This window comes from Mus pahari, chromosome 1, assembly GCF_900095145.1.
Source record: "Mus pahari chromosome 1, PAHARI_EIJ_v1.1, whole genome shotgun sequence".
In the NCBI taxonomy this organism is placed as follows: Eukaryota; Metazoa; Chordata; class Mammalia; order Rodentia; family Muridae; genus Mus; species Mus pahari.
The window spans coordinates 152,146,236-152,163,114 of record NC_034590.1 but is presented as its reverse complement, the minus strand read 5'-3'; the positions used below and the strand labels follow the sequence as shown (position 1 = coordinate 152,163,114).

The 16,879-nt window shown below is 44.6% G+C and overlaps 1 protein-coding gene across 1 annotated transcript in view; it reads right to left on the bottom strand.

The window, feature by feature from the left end:
• Positions 1–239: 239 nt before the first annotated feature.
• The window catches only part of Entpd1 (ectonucleoside triphosphate diphosphohydrolase 1), a 78,426-nt gene continuing 61,786 nt past the window's right edge, over positions 240–16,879 (bottom strand). The window contains exons 4-10 of the mRNA XM_021204386.2: positions 16,569–16,719; positions 14,750–14,909; positions 13,716–13,952; positions 12,474–12,734; positions 6,301–6,420; positions 3,182–3,316; positions 240–1,226 (exon numbers count right to left, since the gene is read on the bottom strand). Of these exons, the coding sequence (XP_021060045.1) occupies positions 1,020–1,226; positions 3,182–3,316; positions 6,301–6,420; positions 12,474–12,734; positions 13,716–13,952; positions 14,750–14,909; positions 16,569–16,719 (1,271 nt within the window). The 3' untranslated portion in view covers positions 240–1,019. The remainder of the gene's footprint in view (positions 1,227–3,181; positions 3,317–6,300; positions 6,421–12,473; positions 12,735–13,715; positions 13,953–14,749; positions 14,910–16,568; positions 16,720–16,879) is intronic.

Here is a 16,879-nt window from a genome sequence, read left to right as displayed (position 1 = left end):
TGTTTAAAACTCCAGCTTGGAAGGACTAACACCCTCTTCTGGCCACCATGTTCCCTGTACTCATGTGCACGGACCCACACATACATACATAACTGAAAGCCAAATCGTCAAAATAGTGTTTGTTGTATAACGTTGTAAATGTACTAAATTCCATTCGGTGGTACTGAGCTGAGTGTAAATGTGGCGAAATTTATGTTATGTGTGTTTTAACATATAAAATCACACAAAACTCTAAAAGATGCATTGAAGATATATTTTCCCAACTCTGGGAGGTATCTGTAGCTGTCTTCCTAGTTGTGTGTACTACTGTCACATGCTATGCCCTGAATGCCTACACATGCATCCGCTCTTCAAAAATCTCTGTGTTCTACTTGGTAGCATTTTGGCATCACACAGGAACATACAACGTGTTTGTTTCCATTCTTATTTTCAGTAGATGCTGAGTCACATTAGCTGCACAAGCACATAAGCTCCTTGGCAAAGACTCTTTGGCTTTAGCACATATTTATCTACTTTAGAAAATTCTCCTATCCAAAGGGCAGGCTTGGACTGGGTTTGTGTCTCTTCTCTCCAAAGGCACTGCATGGCTTTATTAGGAGATATGGGGGGTGGGGGGGTCCCAAAGCCATGGCTGAGACAGTTTCCGATTTTCGTCTTCCAGCCAGCTCAGCTTGGGCAGGGTGGCACTCAGGACTCTTAGTTCTTTGAGACAAAGCTGATATTGTTCTTTTATGAAGCACAGATCATGACATTTGTGATCCCAAGCACAGAGGACAAAGGAGAGAGAGGGTAACTGGAAAAGACAAGAGAGTATCACCGGGAAGTTCTTGAGGAAGAGGGTGTCAAGTGACCCCACGGAAAGGCTCCAGGCAGCCTCAGAAACTTCATGCTGGTCTAGACTGTCCCAGGTAAGCAGGGAAGGGTGATTCAGGCCTCCCTCCCTCCCTGCAGGGAGGAGCCTGACCAGTTCCTGGGCAGGCTGTTTTCTCTCTCCAGCCAGCACATTTCAGCTGCTCCTGCTATACTGCCTCTTTCCAGAAATATGAAGGCTTGCTATAGATGATCAGGCCTATGATGGCCACAGCGACCAAGACCAGGGAGAAGAGAACCATGAGGCCGATGTAGGTGGAGTGAGGGAGAGGTGGGGACAATGGCTGTTCAGCTGGGATCATGTTGGTCAAGTTCAGCATGTAGCCCAAAGTCCACCCTGCGTTGCTGTCTTTGATCTGTTAACAGAAGGGAAAAATCTGGTTGTTCGTGGTCCAAAACGATAATTTACAGTCTTCATGTATCTCCACCCACATAACACTGAGTAACCAATGAGAAGATAACACCTTGTATAGTTCGCACTATAGATTAACTTTATATGCTATAATTGGGAATGATGGGGGAGGGGAGAACAAAGCAAGTGATTAAAAGAGAGCTTGGAGCCTCACCATTAGAGTCTAGAGGGTCAGAAAGTTTGGTGATTGGCTGTCCAGTTCACCCGCCGGGAGCACTTAATTCAAACAGACCACCACGGAAGGTCAGGGTTCTTTCTATTTCATGAATTGAGGTGCTAGGTGAGAGGTGACAGGAAGTAGGTAAAAAGATGAAGGAATAATGGCTAGCTGTAGTCTTTTACATCCTTCTCAGGCCAGAGAAGCCACATGGAACCAGGGCTTCATGAGGGAAAACATGGGGAAATAATTCCAGCAAGTCACCTTTATAAAGTTAGGTTATGTGCCTTTCTGAGAAAGTATTCTTATTAAATTATAAAGCAGCCTCTGACCCTCTCACCTTTAGAAAAATAATGTCCACTCACTCAGGACTTACAGGAATAGGGGTGGTATTTGAATAACAATTTTGGAAAGGTTTTATTACAAAAGCTGTTCGGGATGACATAGAGAAGTTAGTGTACACAGACAAGCCTAAAGAAACTTTGCACACGGTGCCACTCAGGACTTCTGGTGTCCTTTCTTTGTGACACGTCCTTCCAGTCCACTGTGAACACGTCGCTGTTGTTTTTACAAAACAAATAAGTTAAGTATTACGTATTATCTGGATAATTCACTTAGGAATACTTGGTGAACATGACTCCCTTAATATATTTCTGGATCATCACTAAAATATTTTTTACCATCTTTCAAAACACATGCTAGTGTAGACTGCCTTTTAGCCATTTTGACCAATTACTTGGTATCTAAGGAGCAGAGTGGTGTGTGTGCTTTAAGGCTTTCAGCACATATTGTGCAAACTTACAATACTCCTTTCTTCTGAACCCTGACCCATACTGATGATAATATGCAAAAGGACTGTTTTTTCCTGTCTGTGTGAGATAGAAACCTTGAAGTGTCCAGATTTAGGGGCGTCATTAACTGGACTTAAGAGACATCAGACCAGTCACTCAGTAGCATTTATTCCAAGAAAATAAATCAAGACTACCCTGCATCTCAACCAAATCTGAAAGAGACCCTTCTAACAAAAGAATAGACTGACAGAGGGGAAGGAGGTCTAGGATGTTAAAATAAGGAAAAGGTTCCTTTAGTGAGCAAGATCTGCAGGGAAGTCAGGAGTACCACGAGTGTGTGCAGGGGGCTGCTACAGTCCTGCTTTGGTTTATCTTCGATTGTTGTAGGTTAAAAGCTGGTAAACCTATTTTAGGCATTAGCAGGCTCCAGGCTAGCAACACAAAGAACACCATTTTATTCCCCAGCAAGCTGTAGTCATACTGCTGCTTGCTTCTTTACTCCTGGATGCCTGCAGGTGGCACTGTGGCAGAGCACAGCAGGGAGGTTATTTCCTAGGTCTCACTCTAAGCCAGGTTGCCAAGCAACAGCCCCAGCAGCAAGGATGATAAGAGACCAAGTTCTTCATTTCCTGGATCACAAAGGAGGCCTGGGGGGGGGGGGGATTCTGAAGCCAGGACAGTGGCTAATGAAGTACCATTAAATGAATAAACTGACTCTTTGAGAACCAGTTACAGTTCTATGTGCAGAACGGTGAAGCGGTGAATCCCCATCATTAAAGACAGTCTACAGCTGCCTGCTGTTCCCAGAAGGGCTTGTCATGAATGCCAGCCAGTGGAATGGTGGAACAGGTATCAATCCAAACCAAAACTAATTGGGTGGACACCCACCTCTTCTAAGTTCAAAATTGCTTTGTTACCAACTTCCACACCCCCAATAGATTCCCAAGTTACCTTGCCCATAAAATGAATCTGTTCCCAGGAACTCTCCGTGAAGTTATAGCCTTGCAGGAGAGAAAGGATGTAGGCGCCTGAGAAGCAGTATTCACTCAGGTACTTCTCCTTTACTGAAGGATAAGATGTCTTTATCTAAAAGAAAAAAGTGAAGGAAATATCAAACCTCTACAGCGAGCCACTCTCCCTGGCTCCTTCTCACTACTAGACCCAGTGAAGAGACAAGGAAGTCCCCAGCTCACTTAGGTCTGAGGCTCAGGCTCTACCGCAGGCTGTGGGGATGGGGCGTCACTCAACAGAGGCCACGGGGTTTTAAGTTCAAGCCTCCCCTCCCGAGGAAGCTTTTCTTCCTAGGGGCTCTCTGTGAGAACAGAGAGTGTGCTAGGGGGAAAGGAGGGTCCTTCGGTCTAGGAGTTTTAGTCAGCTTCAGCATCTCTGTCCATCCCTTACTCAACAAACATGTTAGCGGATTAAAAGCTTCGAGAGCATCATCTGGGGGTCTCTGCTCAAGCAGTCTCTTACACGCCATTAGAGTTTCTATAGGCATCATAAGGAGATCGTGTCCAACGAAGTCTTGTCACTAAGGTTAGCACGGAGGACAGTATCAGCATCCCTTAGGAAGGCTCCAATCTTCTCCCCAGGGTTACCAACCCAGAATCTGCATTCTCACTTCATGATTCTGTCTGTGTCTGTTTTTCCCCTGCTCTCACACCATCTGTGTTCATCAAGAACGGTGGCACCTCCCTCTCCCCCCCCCCCAGTCTTCTCTGCCTGATTTTGGTATTAGTGTAACGCTTAACCTGCAGAGTCAGTTTAGAGGGATCATTTCCTGCTTGTTGTATGGAGCACTTGCTGCTGGTTCTTCCTTAAAGTTTAGTAGAAATTCATAACCCTTTCCTTGAAAATCAAATCAGTAATACATTACCAAAAAAAACATGTACCATGATCAAGTTTGGTTTCATTCTAAAAATGTGAGAATGGTTCAGCATATGGAAATCAATAAACCTAACATAGCATATAAGTAAAATCAAACACAAGAAAATACTATATAGTCATCTCAACAGATACATAAAGCCTCTTTGATAAAACCTAGCAGTCCTTTCCTTCTGATAAGAGCCCTGAAGGAATAGAAAGAATACATGAAGGCTGCCCACCACAAAGCAATAGCCAACAAGGTACTACACAGGGAAACCTGACAGCACTGCCTCTGTCCTCTCTCCACTGGTCATCAGCACAGTGCATAGGTTCTGAGTGAAGTGACAACCAGAAAAGAAATGGAGGGAAAGAAGTCAAACTGCTCCTAGTGCAGACACGTCCATCGTGCCTTATTCTTTTGATCTAGTACTCACTAGAGCAACACTACCAGAAAACACTACCATGTCACAATTTAGTCAAAGTAGTAGGATACAAAAAATAAACACTCAAAAAAGTCAGTACCTTTGCTGTATACTAAAAATGGTCTTACAGGGGCTGGAGAGATGGCTCAGCAGTTAAGAGCACTGTCTTCTCTTCCAGAGGTCCTGAGTTCAATTCCCAGTAACCCTGTGGTAGATCACGACCATCTATAATGGGATCTGATGCCTTCTTCTGGTGTGTCTGAAGACAGCGACAGTGTACTCATATACATAAAATAAATAATTCTTTCAAAAAATGACCTTACAAAAGAAATCAAGAAAATAATCCCCACTCACAGTGGCCTCAAACAAACAAAACAACATTCTAGGAATAAACCCATCAGAAAGCTGAGCAAAACCGCAATAAAAATGTTCACACTGAAGAAGACACCGGAATAAAAATGTTCACACTGAAGAAGACACCGGATAGGAAGCCTCTGACCACATGGACCAGCATAATTCATGCTGTCACCGTATCCCTGACATGCTGTTGGCGGAGCAGAAATCAGTGCTGTCATGATGAGACAACATCACAAAGGCTCCTCAATATGCATCAAGTAGTTGTGCATGACCCAGCAGTTCACTAGCGTGGTCATAGCCGAAGGAAATAAAATTAGTTTCAGAGAGAGACCTGTAGTCTCACGTACTGCAGCATCATCTGGAACAGAACAGATAGGGAACTAACCCATGCTCAGAGAAAATGAGGCTATATATAAAATAAAAGTCGAGTTAGCCCTACACATGTGTGAATACACACACACACACACACACACACACACACACACATGTGCGCGCGCGCAAAGAATGACATCTTCCCTTTTGTACAATACAGGTGAGCCTGGAGATTATTTTGTTAAGTCAAAGAAACCAAATACAAGAAGGCAAATACTGAACGATCTTTCTCATATGGAATATTAAAAGGTTAACCATTCATAAAGAAGCTCATCATTATATAGTTAATGGAGACTCAAAAAGATTTCATAGCATTGAGGCAAGGAGCAGTGGTTATCAGAGAACGGGAAAAGCAGTGTACGAGGAACGATAGGAGGTCGGTTAGGAGGTGAAAGGTCATTGCCAGACAGGAGTAAGCTCTGTTCTTCTCTTGCAAGAAAGGTTTGCTAGAACTAGCAATAACAAAATACAGATTTAAAAAGGTTGTTGAATGCTTGCTCCACAAATAAATGGTACATGATTAAGGCAAAAATTATGACCATTACTCTGATAAATGTGCATGGTGCAAATATAACATTGAACTATATTACGTACCATACCATAAAATATATATCCATCAAAAATAAAATAACACAATGGAAAAACCACCGTTTAAAAATAAAGGAAAGACTGATGGGGGGCTTTTAGGATGAGATCTTTTTTTTATCCTGCATAAAGGACAGATGTGACTGCTTCTTCTTTCTTTCTTTTAACTGTAAAGGCCGTGGTAGCCACCCTGTATCCATGACAACAGAACCGAAGAAGCAATGGCTGAGTTAGAAAGAAGAGGGTAACCCCATGTGAGCAGCTGCTTGCCCCAAAACTGTGTTAAGTGAGAAATGTAGGATGCTGCTTAAGCCATCATTACACCGTCAAGGAATGACCCACTCTCTGGCCTCATCTAACACACTGGCTGGACCCTTGTTAGAACAGCATAAGGTTGTGTGCCAATTCACATCCTCCATGACACTGAGGATATGGGACCAATTTCAGTTGTGGTTTCTGGTCACTTACCTCCTCCCAAGATTTTGAGCAAAAATTTTTTGTTATCTCAGTCATTTTCTCCTGAGAGAAGACACTGTTTTTCGCTATCTTCTTAAAAAAATCCATCACAAAGTAGAAAGCAGAAAATGCCTGTGGAACAGAGAACAGAGGTTCAGGCTGCGTCCCACACACAGGGACACGGACTCAAAGCCTCCGAGAGCCCAGCTCCAGCTCTACGGGCAATCCCTTGCCGCAAAGAATTGGTCTGCTCCAATTCCAGCTAAAAATAAACCCAGTAGAAGTTTCTTTAAAGATACACAATTTAAATTTTCTTATATAGAACTCATATCTAACTTAGCAAATATAAGTAACTGTGTGCATTAGTCCATTTGTATGACACACAAGTTTTGTTTTGTTTTGTTTTGTTCAGCTTTGCTTTGAATCTTCCAGCTTACCCAGTCTAAACAGTTGTCTGGTAATATAACAGCTTTTATCAGCTTTCTAAGAAAACAATGAAGAAAGTTAACTCAACACCAAATTTATCTATAAACGAATAAGAAGGTGGAACCTAATAATTTTTGGCATTGTTTTGATGAAGCCTTGGTAAGCACATTTGTGGAAACAGAAACAGGCTCCACATTTGGGATCAGGAACCTCTCCCCCAAGCTGGCCACTTGACTGATCCCTTCTCTCAATTCTGTATTGTTCTGTCTTGTCCATCTGTTCCAACTTGCTCGTCTGCTTACCACGCTCTAGGGTTTAGTCTGGCTCTGCCCTGGCAAGAAGCTTTGTAGAGATGGGGTGGTGTCAGGGCCTGGGTCACTTTTCTCAACATCTGTGTCTGAATCTACCTTCCAAACGTTTTTTTTTCATGGTTCACTATGATTGTAAGTAATTTGTTTTTTGTTGTTTTTGTTCGTTTGTTTTCAGTTTGGAATACATCTTAAGCATAATAAAGGTAATATTTAATATTGCAAAATTTCTAATAAAGTAGAACTTACATTCTCACAGACAATGGTGTAGACACTCTTGATTTGATGGCCCTATAGTAAATATTCTACATATCTTAACTCTAGAGTTGCTGTGAAATTTAAGTGACTAACAAGGCATTCTGTATTGGAAATCATAAGAGTAAATATTTTGATAATATTGAAGCTGAGGACCTGAAGTAAGTACTTACTTTGCATGAATCACTAGGTTTGATTCCCAGTACTACAAAAAAAAATTTTTTTTACCTTTACATTTATTTATTTATTTTTATTTTTTCCTTTTATTAGATATTTTCCTTATTTACATTTCAAATTTTATTCCCTTTTCTCATTTCCCTTCCCCAAACCTCCTTACCCCATCCTCACTCCCCCTGCTCATCAATCTACCCACTCCTACTTCCTGGCCCTGGCATTCCCTTACACTGGAGCATTGAGCCTTTACAAGACCAAGGGCTTCTCCTCTCATTGATGTCCCACAGGCCATCCTCTGCTACATATGTGACTGGAGTCATGGGTCCCTCCCTGTGTACTCTTTGATTTGTGGTTTAGTCCCAGGGAGCTCTGGGGTTACTGGTTGGTTCATATTGTTGTTCCTCCTATGGGGCTGTAAACCCCTTCAGCTCCTTGGGTACTTTCTCTAGCTCCTTCATGGGGACCCTGTGCTCCATCCAATGGATAGCTGCGAGCATCCACTTCTGTATTTGTCAGGCACTGGCAGACCTTCCAAACTTTTATGTGGACTCAGCCCCTGGTTCGTGTGGGAGTGTTCACTCCTAGACACTGTCCTGCTTAGTCAGGCTCCTTTTTGGATTTTAGTCTCTATTTTCCATGTACATTTTGCTGTGGGACAAAGGTTTATAAACAGGATCAATCACAGATCCACCAGAAGGGATTGTCGAATAAATTTTTTGTGGATCTTTCAGTTTACTTCTTGATGCCCATTTTTCTGATTGGAAGATCCTTAGCTTTTTCCTCAAATTCTCCAGAATTTTATGGTATCCTGAGGGGTTGAATAAGACTGGACTATTCATGTTAAATGAAAGAAGCCAATCACGAAGTACAAATAGCATTTGATTCTGCGGGGATGCTGGCTCCTGGGATAGCCTGGGCGGGGATGGGGTGGAGGTGGGGGTGGGCGTGTGATCATAGGAATAAAGAAAGGGAGCAGGGTCTTAGAACCCCCTTCAAGGACTTCCACCCTATGACCTTTGGAGACTGTTCAACATGACAGCGCTCTGAGATCGAACCTCAGATCTCAGAGAGTTTCAGACTGTGGGACATTTTGGAGTTTGAAGACATTTCATCATTTGCTATCACAAGAACAGACGTAAACCTAAGAGAAAAGAACGAAATTTATGCACACCCACACTGATGTGTAATAGTGTACGATTAACACTATCACACAATTAACACCATGTAACCAACACTGGTGTGTGATAGTGTATGATTAACACCATGACACGTTTACCACCATGCAACCAACAAGGATGTACTAATAGTGCACCACAAACAGTCCAGGGAAACTGCAATGGTGCAGTATCAAGGCAGGGTCAATGGATCACTGTGGTCCAGTATGACTCCTTTGTGTCGCTTTATGGTGAGGCTTGGGTGTTACAAACCTCTGGCTGACACACCACATTACACCTCTGTTCTTCCTATGAAGAATTCATATTTCTAGTGCAGTTTGTTCTATAGTAAAAAAGCTATCTCATACGGTTTCCGCATACTTCCACTGCATGCAATATGCACGACATATAAAATACGTTCTATTTAACTGTCGAGGTCATTGACAAGGCTTCTAGTCAACAGTAATAGATTACTAGCAGCTAAGTTTTTTAGGCAGTAGCAAGAGCAGAGAGTAGACTTCAGAGGCACCCGACTGTCTGTCATTACTGCCACCATTAGCTATGAGGCAAAGATCCAACAGCCACCACTGATTGCCCTCCAAACGAGCATGCAGGGTGTTCTGGCCCACATTTCTTCACGGCTGAGATAGTGGCAGCCGGTGGGCAGAAATGATCATTATGGAAGACTTGGTGACAGTGAATGGTGCCAAGTAAGAAATGGATGTGGCTTCATAAGCAGAGGTGAGTGACACCAAGGAGGATGTGTTTGTACACTGGATGCCACCAAAGATAACAACCCCACTGAACAACTTGTCAGTGTTCAGACAGACAGACAGACAGGCAGGCAGACAGACAGACAGACAGTGAAGCTCTATGTTTCCAGAGGAGAAGAGGGCACATAGGCAGCAGCTGTGACAGGCTCTGCTGTACAGAGTGAACATGCAGCCGTTAGCAACCACATAACAGGGCTCCCCCCACACTGACCCCAGAACTGCAGGGACGAGCAAGGGAGACATCCAATGGGAAGTGTTCCTGGAGGACAGGCCCCACAGTGAGAGCTAGCCCTGCAGAAACATTTCTGCTTTACCAAACGAGTCCAACCCTCCTGTGTGGAATGCGTGTGAGTGTTGACAGTCTGTCTGGGTGTAGGCCAGCAGAGGCGCCCAGTGCAGCAGATTCTGTGTGGCGGTAGGTGGTTACAGATCACAACTCTGCAGAAGCCTTCCTGCCAGAAGCAAGCAGAATGGGCAGCCATAAAAATGAGAAGAAAAATCCAAATGAGCTCTGAGGCCAGCAAGGTCCCTCCGGGTTAGTGTCAGGTTAGTGTCACCTCACTTCAACCAGTGGGCACACACTTCAACCACTAACACAGGTGCCCTGAAAACTCAGACCCACACGGTGACAAAGAGACAAGAGAAGCTGCTCCAACAGTCAAACATCCGAGCATCCTGCGGCTGAGCACAGGTAACAGTGGAAAAACTGTCAGCCACTCTATACCAGCCAGTAGTCCAACCACAGAAGGTGAGCGTGGAGCCACAGCAGGGGAAAAAAAAGAAAAAAAGCAAAGGGAGATGGATAATGAGGCCAGCACTACCTAGGCAGCTCGGGGCTTTGGGCATTTTTCCTGAGGATACCTCTGTTTGCTAATAACAAATGTGGTTTTGTAAGCCTAGATTTTTCTCATTGTGCCTTTAAAGATTTTAGATTCTTTTATGTCTGGTCATGTTGAGATTCTTTGAGAACTTCATGTTTCCTTTGTAATAAATGTTTCCAAACCTGATTTCTTTCAAAGGAGACAACATGAAGAGGAGGAAGAGGAGGAAGAAAGGGACATCTATCATCCCAACTAACTACCTGGGAGTTTGGAGGCAGGAGGCTGCGAGTTCAAGGCCAGCCTGAACAACTTAACAAATTCCTGGTTCAAATTAAGAAACACCTATTAATAAATTTTAAGCAAATTTAAAATAGTTGAATGTGGGTTTTTAATCATGTTTTTTTGTTGGCCAACAGGGCACACACTTAAAAAAGGCATTTTAAATGAGCTTTAATTATATTTCTCTATCTCTGCTCTTTCTTGTTTATGTAAGTTGTACAATGTGTTCTTCAGAAATGATTTCTAAATTACTTCATAAATAATTCTCAACAGATGTTCTCTCTTTCCTTTCGGTGTTTCTACTTTGCTTTGACACTGGATTCAATCTAGATGCCAAGGCCACAACGGAGCCAGACTGGAGGACACAGGCTGATTTTTACTACTGCATTTACAAAGTGACTGTAGAGCATCGGGACTGACGGCGGTCATAGCACGGCTTCCCTCTGCACAAACTCTGTGCCTCATGGCTCCGGGTTAGCCGGCTCTGGGAATGACAGGGGTTCGCTTAGGTTTATCGTTCCTAGCTCACTAGAGTGAAAAAGCCCTTAGCTGTCTGCAGCAGCCGTATCCACACACCTCCCACTGGGTCCCCTTCCTTCCTCTTCAAAAAGTTGCACTCAAATCAGGGAAGGACCCTGGTCTCTGAAAGCCCTGTAGCAGGAACCTAGTACTAGTTCAGCCACATGGCACTGAAGCCAGGTTCTGGCTCGAGATTGATGCCAACAGCTGGCCAACTACCCTGCAGTCACTGATGCTGCCACACCCCTCTCAGGAACCTGCGAAGAAGGTTGGAAAGCTATCTCTCCCCACAAGGCACGCCTGGGTCCATGGCTCTCCCAGCAGTTTCTCGGATGTACTGACAACACCTACATCTGAGGAGTACTGAGATGTACTGACAATAGCACAGATCGGATTACAACAGACCCTATGCTCTCTCTCCCTGGAGCTTTTTATGTGACATTAGGTTGGGCATACAGACCATGCAAACAAACAAACAAACAAACACCCCTCATTCTGGGCTTCAGGGGTGGAACTAAATCTCCTTTCATCTGTTCTTTTTCCTGAAGAGGGAGAAAGGTAGACACAGACCCTGATTCTTTAATCAGCATTGTGGACAACCAGTGTATGTGTCTGTAACCAGGGCCTTGTAATCAGCACTTGCTGGGTAGTAGGAAACTCTTGCAACGTACTTCTTAACTGTGATTACAATAGTGTTTGGCCTCAGCAGACAAACAGGCAGTCTGAATAATTAATAGATCAAGGGACATCTTTCCTCTTTAGCACCAATACCTTTTTGTATTCTGGACAGATTAGGAAAAGAGGGAATTAGGAGTCAGGATCCAATGATCGTGCAGTCCTCCAAACTGTAATGAAACGGATGCCTACTTAAGTTCTCCCTTAGTGGTTCCCAACCTTCTGCTTCCCAGATGTTTCTTAGAGAAGACGTCCCTCGGTGGACTCATCCCATGCCTGCTGCTATGTCTGACATTTAGGGTGTTGCTTTCAGCAGACTCTGATGGATGCACAGCCTGCAGCTAGCCTTCCTCTTCCTTACTTATAAAACCCTCATTTTATCCAGGTAGACGAACCAAACAATAATGAACCTAAGCCAAACATGGTATTAATTCCTTTTTCCAGATGGCTCTGGGTGTTCACTTCACTGTGGTCTGGCTGACAGACTCTGAAAAGGTACCTGCTGGCTCTGGTGCACGAGAGAAACCTTTCCCCACTATTCTCTTTCCTGCCTTGCCTTGGCTGGAGACGACACAATGCTTGGAGCAGCAGCCACACTTTTTGCACCATGCAAATGTCAAGAAGATAACGGAGAAGGTAATCCTAAACACTGACATCATTAGGCCACGTAACAAACGCCTAGTTGTATCCAGACACTACTGTATGTAGGCTTACATTATTTAAATGCTTTATATGCACATCTTGTGCAACTTGTAACACCAAACACTCTAACCAATATATCTCACCACTTCACAAACTTACCCCAAAACTCCCATGGAGAGGTGGCAGGAAGACACCATTGAAGGCACACTGGGAGTAAGGGCAGTGGCTGTTGTTGAAGAGCTCAAGGATGCTCTGGTGGCACTGTTCGTAGTCTCCAGTGCCCTGGATTTGAAACTGATCAAACGGTAGTTTCTTTTCGAATCTTTTGGTGCAGGGAGTGCCATAGAGTTCACTTACATTCACAGCCTTTTCATACCCTGGGTTAAAGCACGGGTCCTTAAGAACGCCACCACTTGAAACCTGAATGGAAGAAGCAATTGAATGCTAATTGATCGTACTCAGTGTGGTGTCACCATGTCCCTGTCCTGCCTTCACTGCCCTTGGGGATATGCTTTTAAATTCTGAACCCAGAAATGCCATGAGTTGGGAATATCTCTGGTCTCTCAGTGCTAAGCACATAGTAGGTCTTATAAGCAAGACTCCCCAGAAGCCTACAGCCTAGGTGTACTTGTGTCTGCATGCTGTCCCCTTTCTTCCTCCTCAACCAGATTGGGAGCTCCAGGAGTGGGAAGGTGCCTTAGGTCTTTTATTCCAGCAATGAAAAAAATATAGAGATCTTAAGCCCCAAGGAAAGAAAGGAGAAGCCGCTGTAGATCAGAGACGTGTGGCCTTTGGAGCCCAGGGCACCTCTCAGCTACACTTGCTTCTAGATGGCTTTGAGAACAAGAGAGTTCGTGGAAGAGAAAGGAGAACTGACTGTCCTTCCCCAGAGATGGGACAGCTTCCCTCTGTGTACATTTGCCAGGGAGTGTCTGGTAATCTCATTACATCAAGCATGTATTCATGCATTCAAGATGCAGAAAGCATCTGGGGGCAATAAAGTATTGATTGACAAATTCTGTGTTTTCTCCACAGTGGTTTTTTCCCTCTCCGATTACAAAAATGGTGTAGACAAACTTATAAATGGTCACCCCTCCCTCCAAACAATACTCTAGCATGTAACTTGTATTATCATCACCACTGGGGCCAGAAAGTAATTCCCAAGAAAAGATCTGAGTGGTGTCCTTGGAGATAGTACAGTAAACAAACATGGGAGTGGATGTCTGGGTGGACCAACTGGCTCACAGGGCCCACCAGATGTAGCTTGGTGTCCCGCCTGAGAAGGCTTGGGGAGTGCAATGGCCAGCTTTGGAGCAGTTACTGAATTACAAGGGAAATAACAGGATGTGGGGGTTGAGGACCAGATGTGGGGAGAGCAGGACTAAATTCAGTTGCACTTGCCTGAATGTCCTTGGCCAGTTTCTGCCAGAGAGCCTGATCCTTCCCATAGCACAGGAAGCTGTGTGTGTACACAGTATAGTCCTCGCCATAGAGACGGAATTGCAGAGAGTTTTCTGGGGACTCTATGGTGCTGTTTTGGGGCACGAAGGTGATCTGTGTAGAGGCTCCGCCAAGATCCAAAGCGCCAAAGGTTTCCTGTTTCTGACTGTCTGAGAGGAGGCTTAGCCATCTGTGTTCCTGAAAGAATAGACAGTGATACGAGTCTCTGGACATCCTACTTGCCAAGATGGAGAACCAGGGGCAGAGAGTTGGGCAAAGCCTACTGTGGGTTCCCAAATCACTATCAACAACCAGCAAGAGGGCTTTGAAGAGAAAGCTCTGAGAAGAGCAGAGTAGGGGCCAAGAAAATTATGGTTCACGAACAAGAACAAATCCCCATTCAGCCACCAGCTAAGTGACCTGGGCCAGAAAAGATTCTATTTGCAAGCATCATTATGGGGGCTCTACTAACATGGGTGATAGTGTGCCACCTGTGGCTGTTCTGAGGAATGAGTCAAACCATGGGCAGACTGCTAAGCACTCCACGTAGCAAATACAATTTCATATGTTGTTCAGGCTGGACTCCAACTTGCAATTCTCCTGCCTCAGCCTTACTAAAGTCTCTGCCCAGTTAATCTTAATTTTAATCAGATTAAAATGATTAAAATTCCAGGAGGCCTGACAGCCTCTTCTGACCTCTGGAGACACTCTTGTACAGGTACTCACACAGATGCACACACACATAATGTGCTAAGATAAATTCTTTAAAGTAGATTTCTTTCCCTTCATCTCCCTGGGATGAAGACATGGCTTTGATATTCTCCAGTAATAAGACTAAGGTAAATATACCTATAGCGAGGCTACAAATGTAGACGTAGCTTCATCCATTCGTTTATCTACCCATCATTCACTTTGCTAAAGACCCAAATATTGCTCAAGACAGCAATAGCACTGACCCCCTAGGAACCACCTCCGTGGTGGCGGGAGGTCTTTACCTGAGTGAATCTGCCCAGCAGATAGTTAATAGTAATCCACCCATAGGCACCTTCCTCTTGTCCAGTGATGATCCTGGCACCGTGGAAGTCAAAGGGGTAGCCCTTAAGGCTCCTCGACACCGCAGCCAGGACCTTGTCTGCCGATTGCTTGCTTTCCATTCTACACAAAAGAAGAGGTGATATTATCTTCTGAGGTTTTTGTTTGCTTGTTGTTTTTTTTTGTTTTGGTTTTTGTGCTTTTTGCTTTTTGTTTGTTTGTTTTGTTTTGTCTTCATAGTTATGCCTACCCATTTCAGTCAGACACACCAGACTGAAAGACAGGAGGACCCTGTGAATGGCTCTGTCTCTCCAAGTGCAAATCCTCCAATTATTAAGTAGATGTATCTTTTTAAAGTACCAGTTTGGCTTTGTTCCCTAGTGGAGGTAGCTTGGCGGTATCTGGCCATATTGAGAGCTGGGGTGTGAGGTTTTAGCCATCACTGTGGCCCCTGCTTCTTTCCACCGTAGACTCTGGGGAACGTCATTTAGCACTGTAGAAATGAGTACCAGATGCCCATGTTCCTCTGAAGCCAGCCTGGGAAAAATCTTTCTCTTACGATCACTCAGGTCTTGGGCCTATTTGAAACTTCGAGACATGACGGGAGTCTCAGGGTTATCATATGAAGATGAAATGTGACTATTCCATGACCCAGTCTGAAACCTAGAGAGACCCTGAGTGAAATGAAGTAGCAGCCGGGGTCTCTCATACAAACAGTTCCCCTAGCTTTCCCTCTCCAGTCCACCCTCCAGAATCGATAACCGAGTTGCATCCTTACACAGCTTCTCATTTCTCCAACCTTCCTGACAGGATCCACGAGGCATTTTCTGGTCTAGATCCTGCCATCTGTGGCCCTAGCTCTGCTACTTCCCAGCCTTGTGGCTTCTTATCATTTCTAAACTGCAGCTTCTCTCTCTCTCTCTGGTTAATTTATATCTTCACTTCATGGTGACCCTCATGATTAAGCAGTGTGTTTCTTAAGTAGTTAGCACCTTGCTGAGACACGAGCTTCTATTATTTTACTCCCCACCCCCACCACCTGCACCCTGTACCCCCATCTCCTTTCTATTTCACAATCCTGACTCTGCCCTGGCTTCTCATTTCCCTACCTTTGCACCCCCACTAGAACACGAACTCTGCAATGCTGGGAGCTCTGTTTTGTATGATACTTTAGCCCCAGCACCTAAGACCATCCGTGGCACAGAACAGTGCTAAATGATGTCTAACTGAATGATGCTGTGCTTCTGCCAGTGCCACCCTCCCCGCCCCCACTCCCACCCCTCCTCCGCTCTTGCAGCCCTGATGTGGCAGGCCATCCGGCCCACCTTCCATCCTGAGCAATCCCACGAGCTCCCTCAGCAGCTGTGCACACTCCTCTGCTAATCAACAGATCACCCTAGATCCGATGTACACAATGCACACATATATTAACGGGGGGGGGGGGGGGACCAGCCAAGCTTTGTTAGCTGAAGTTACTTGTCTTGGGACATTGGTGGGTTTTCACCTTCTTCTTCCCAGATATTGGTTGATTCTATCTTCAGCCCCAAATTTTGGAGTGTGTGAACTCCCAAAATCTTTCTCTCTAATACTCTACCCCTTTGATTTCCCCAAGGGAGACAGGCAGGCTCTTTTACATACTTGAAACTTGCATTATAAAAACTTAATAATAACGTATTTTCTAGCACAGGATTTGGAGTGTGACGTAGCTACAAGTCCCATAATGTCTGGCATCTCAGCACCGCCTTGAACTCCCAGCATGCTGGCCTCTGCATATCGCTCTACCTAAGCAAGCGCATGCCTGCCGTGGCTCCCAGGTAGACAGGGGTCTGGTGCTGCTTGGATGTTGGTATCAGTTCTGTGGACAGTTCCATGCATTCAGCCAGGTATGCATCGATCTCATCTGTTTTCTGAGCATATTTTGAGATTCCAGGACCTGAGGAAAGATACAGTCGATGAAAACCTTTAAAAGAAAAGGTGTGAGCCAGGCGTTGTGGTGCACGTCTTTAATCCCAGCACTCGGGAGGCAGAGGCAGGCAGATTTCTGAGTTCGAGGCCAGCCTGGTCTACAGAGTGAGTTCCAGGACAGCCAGGGC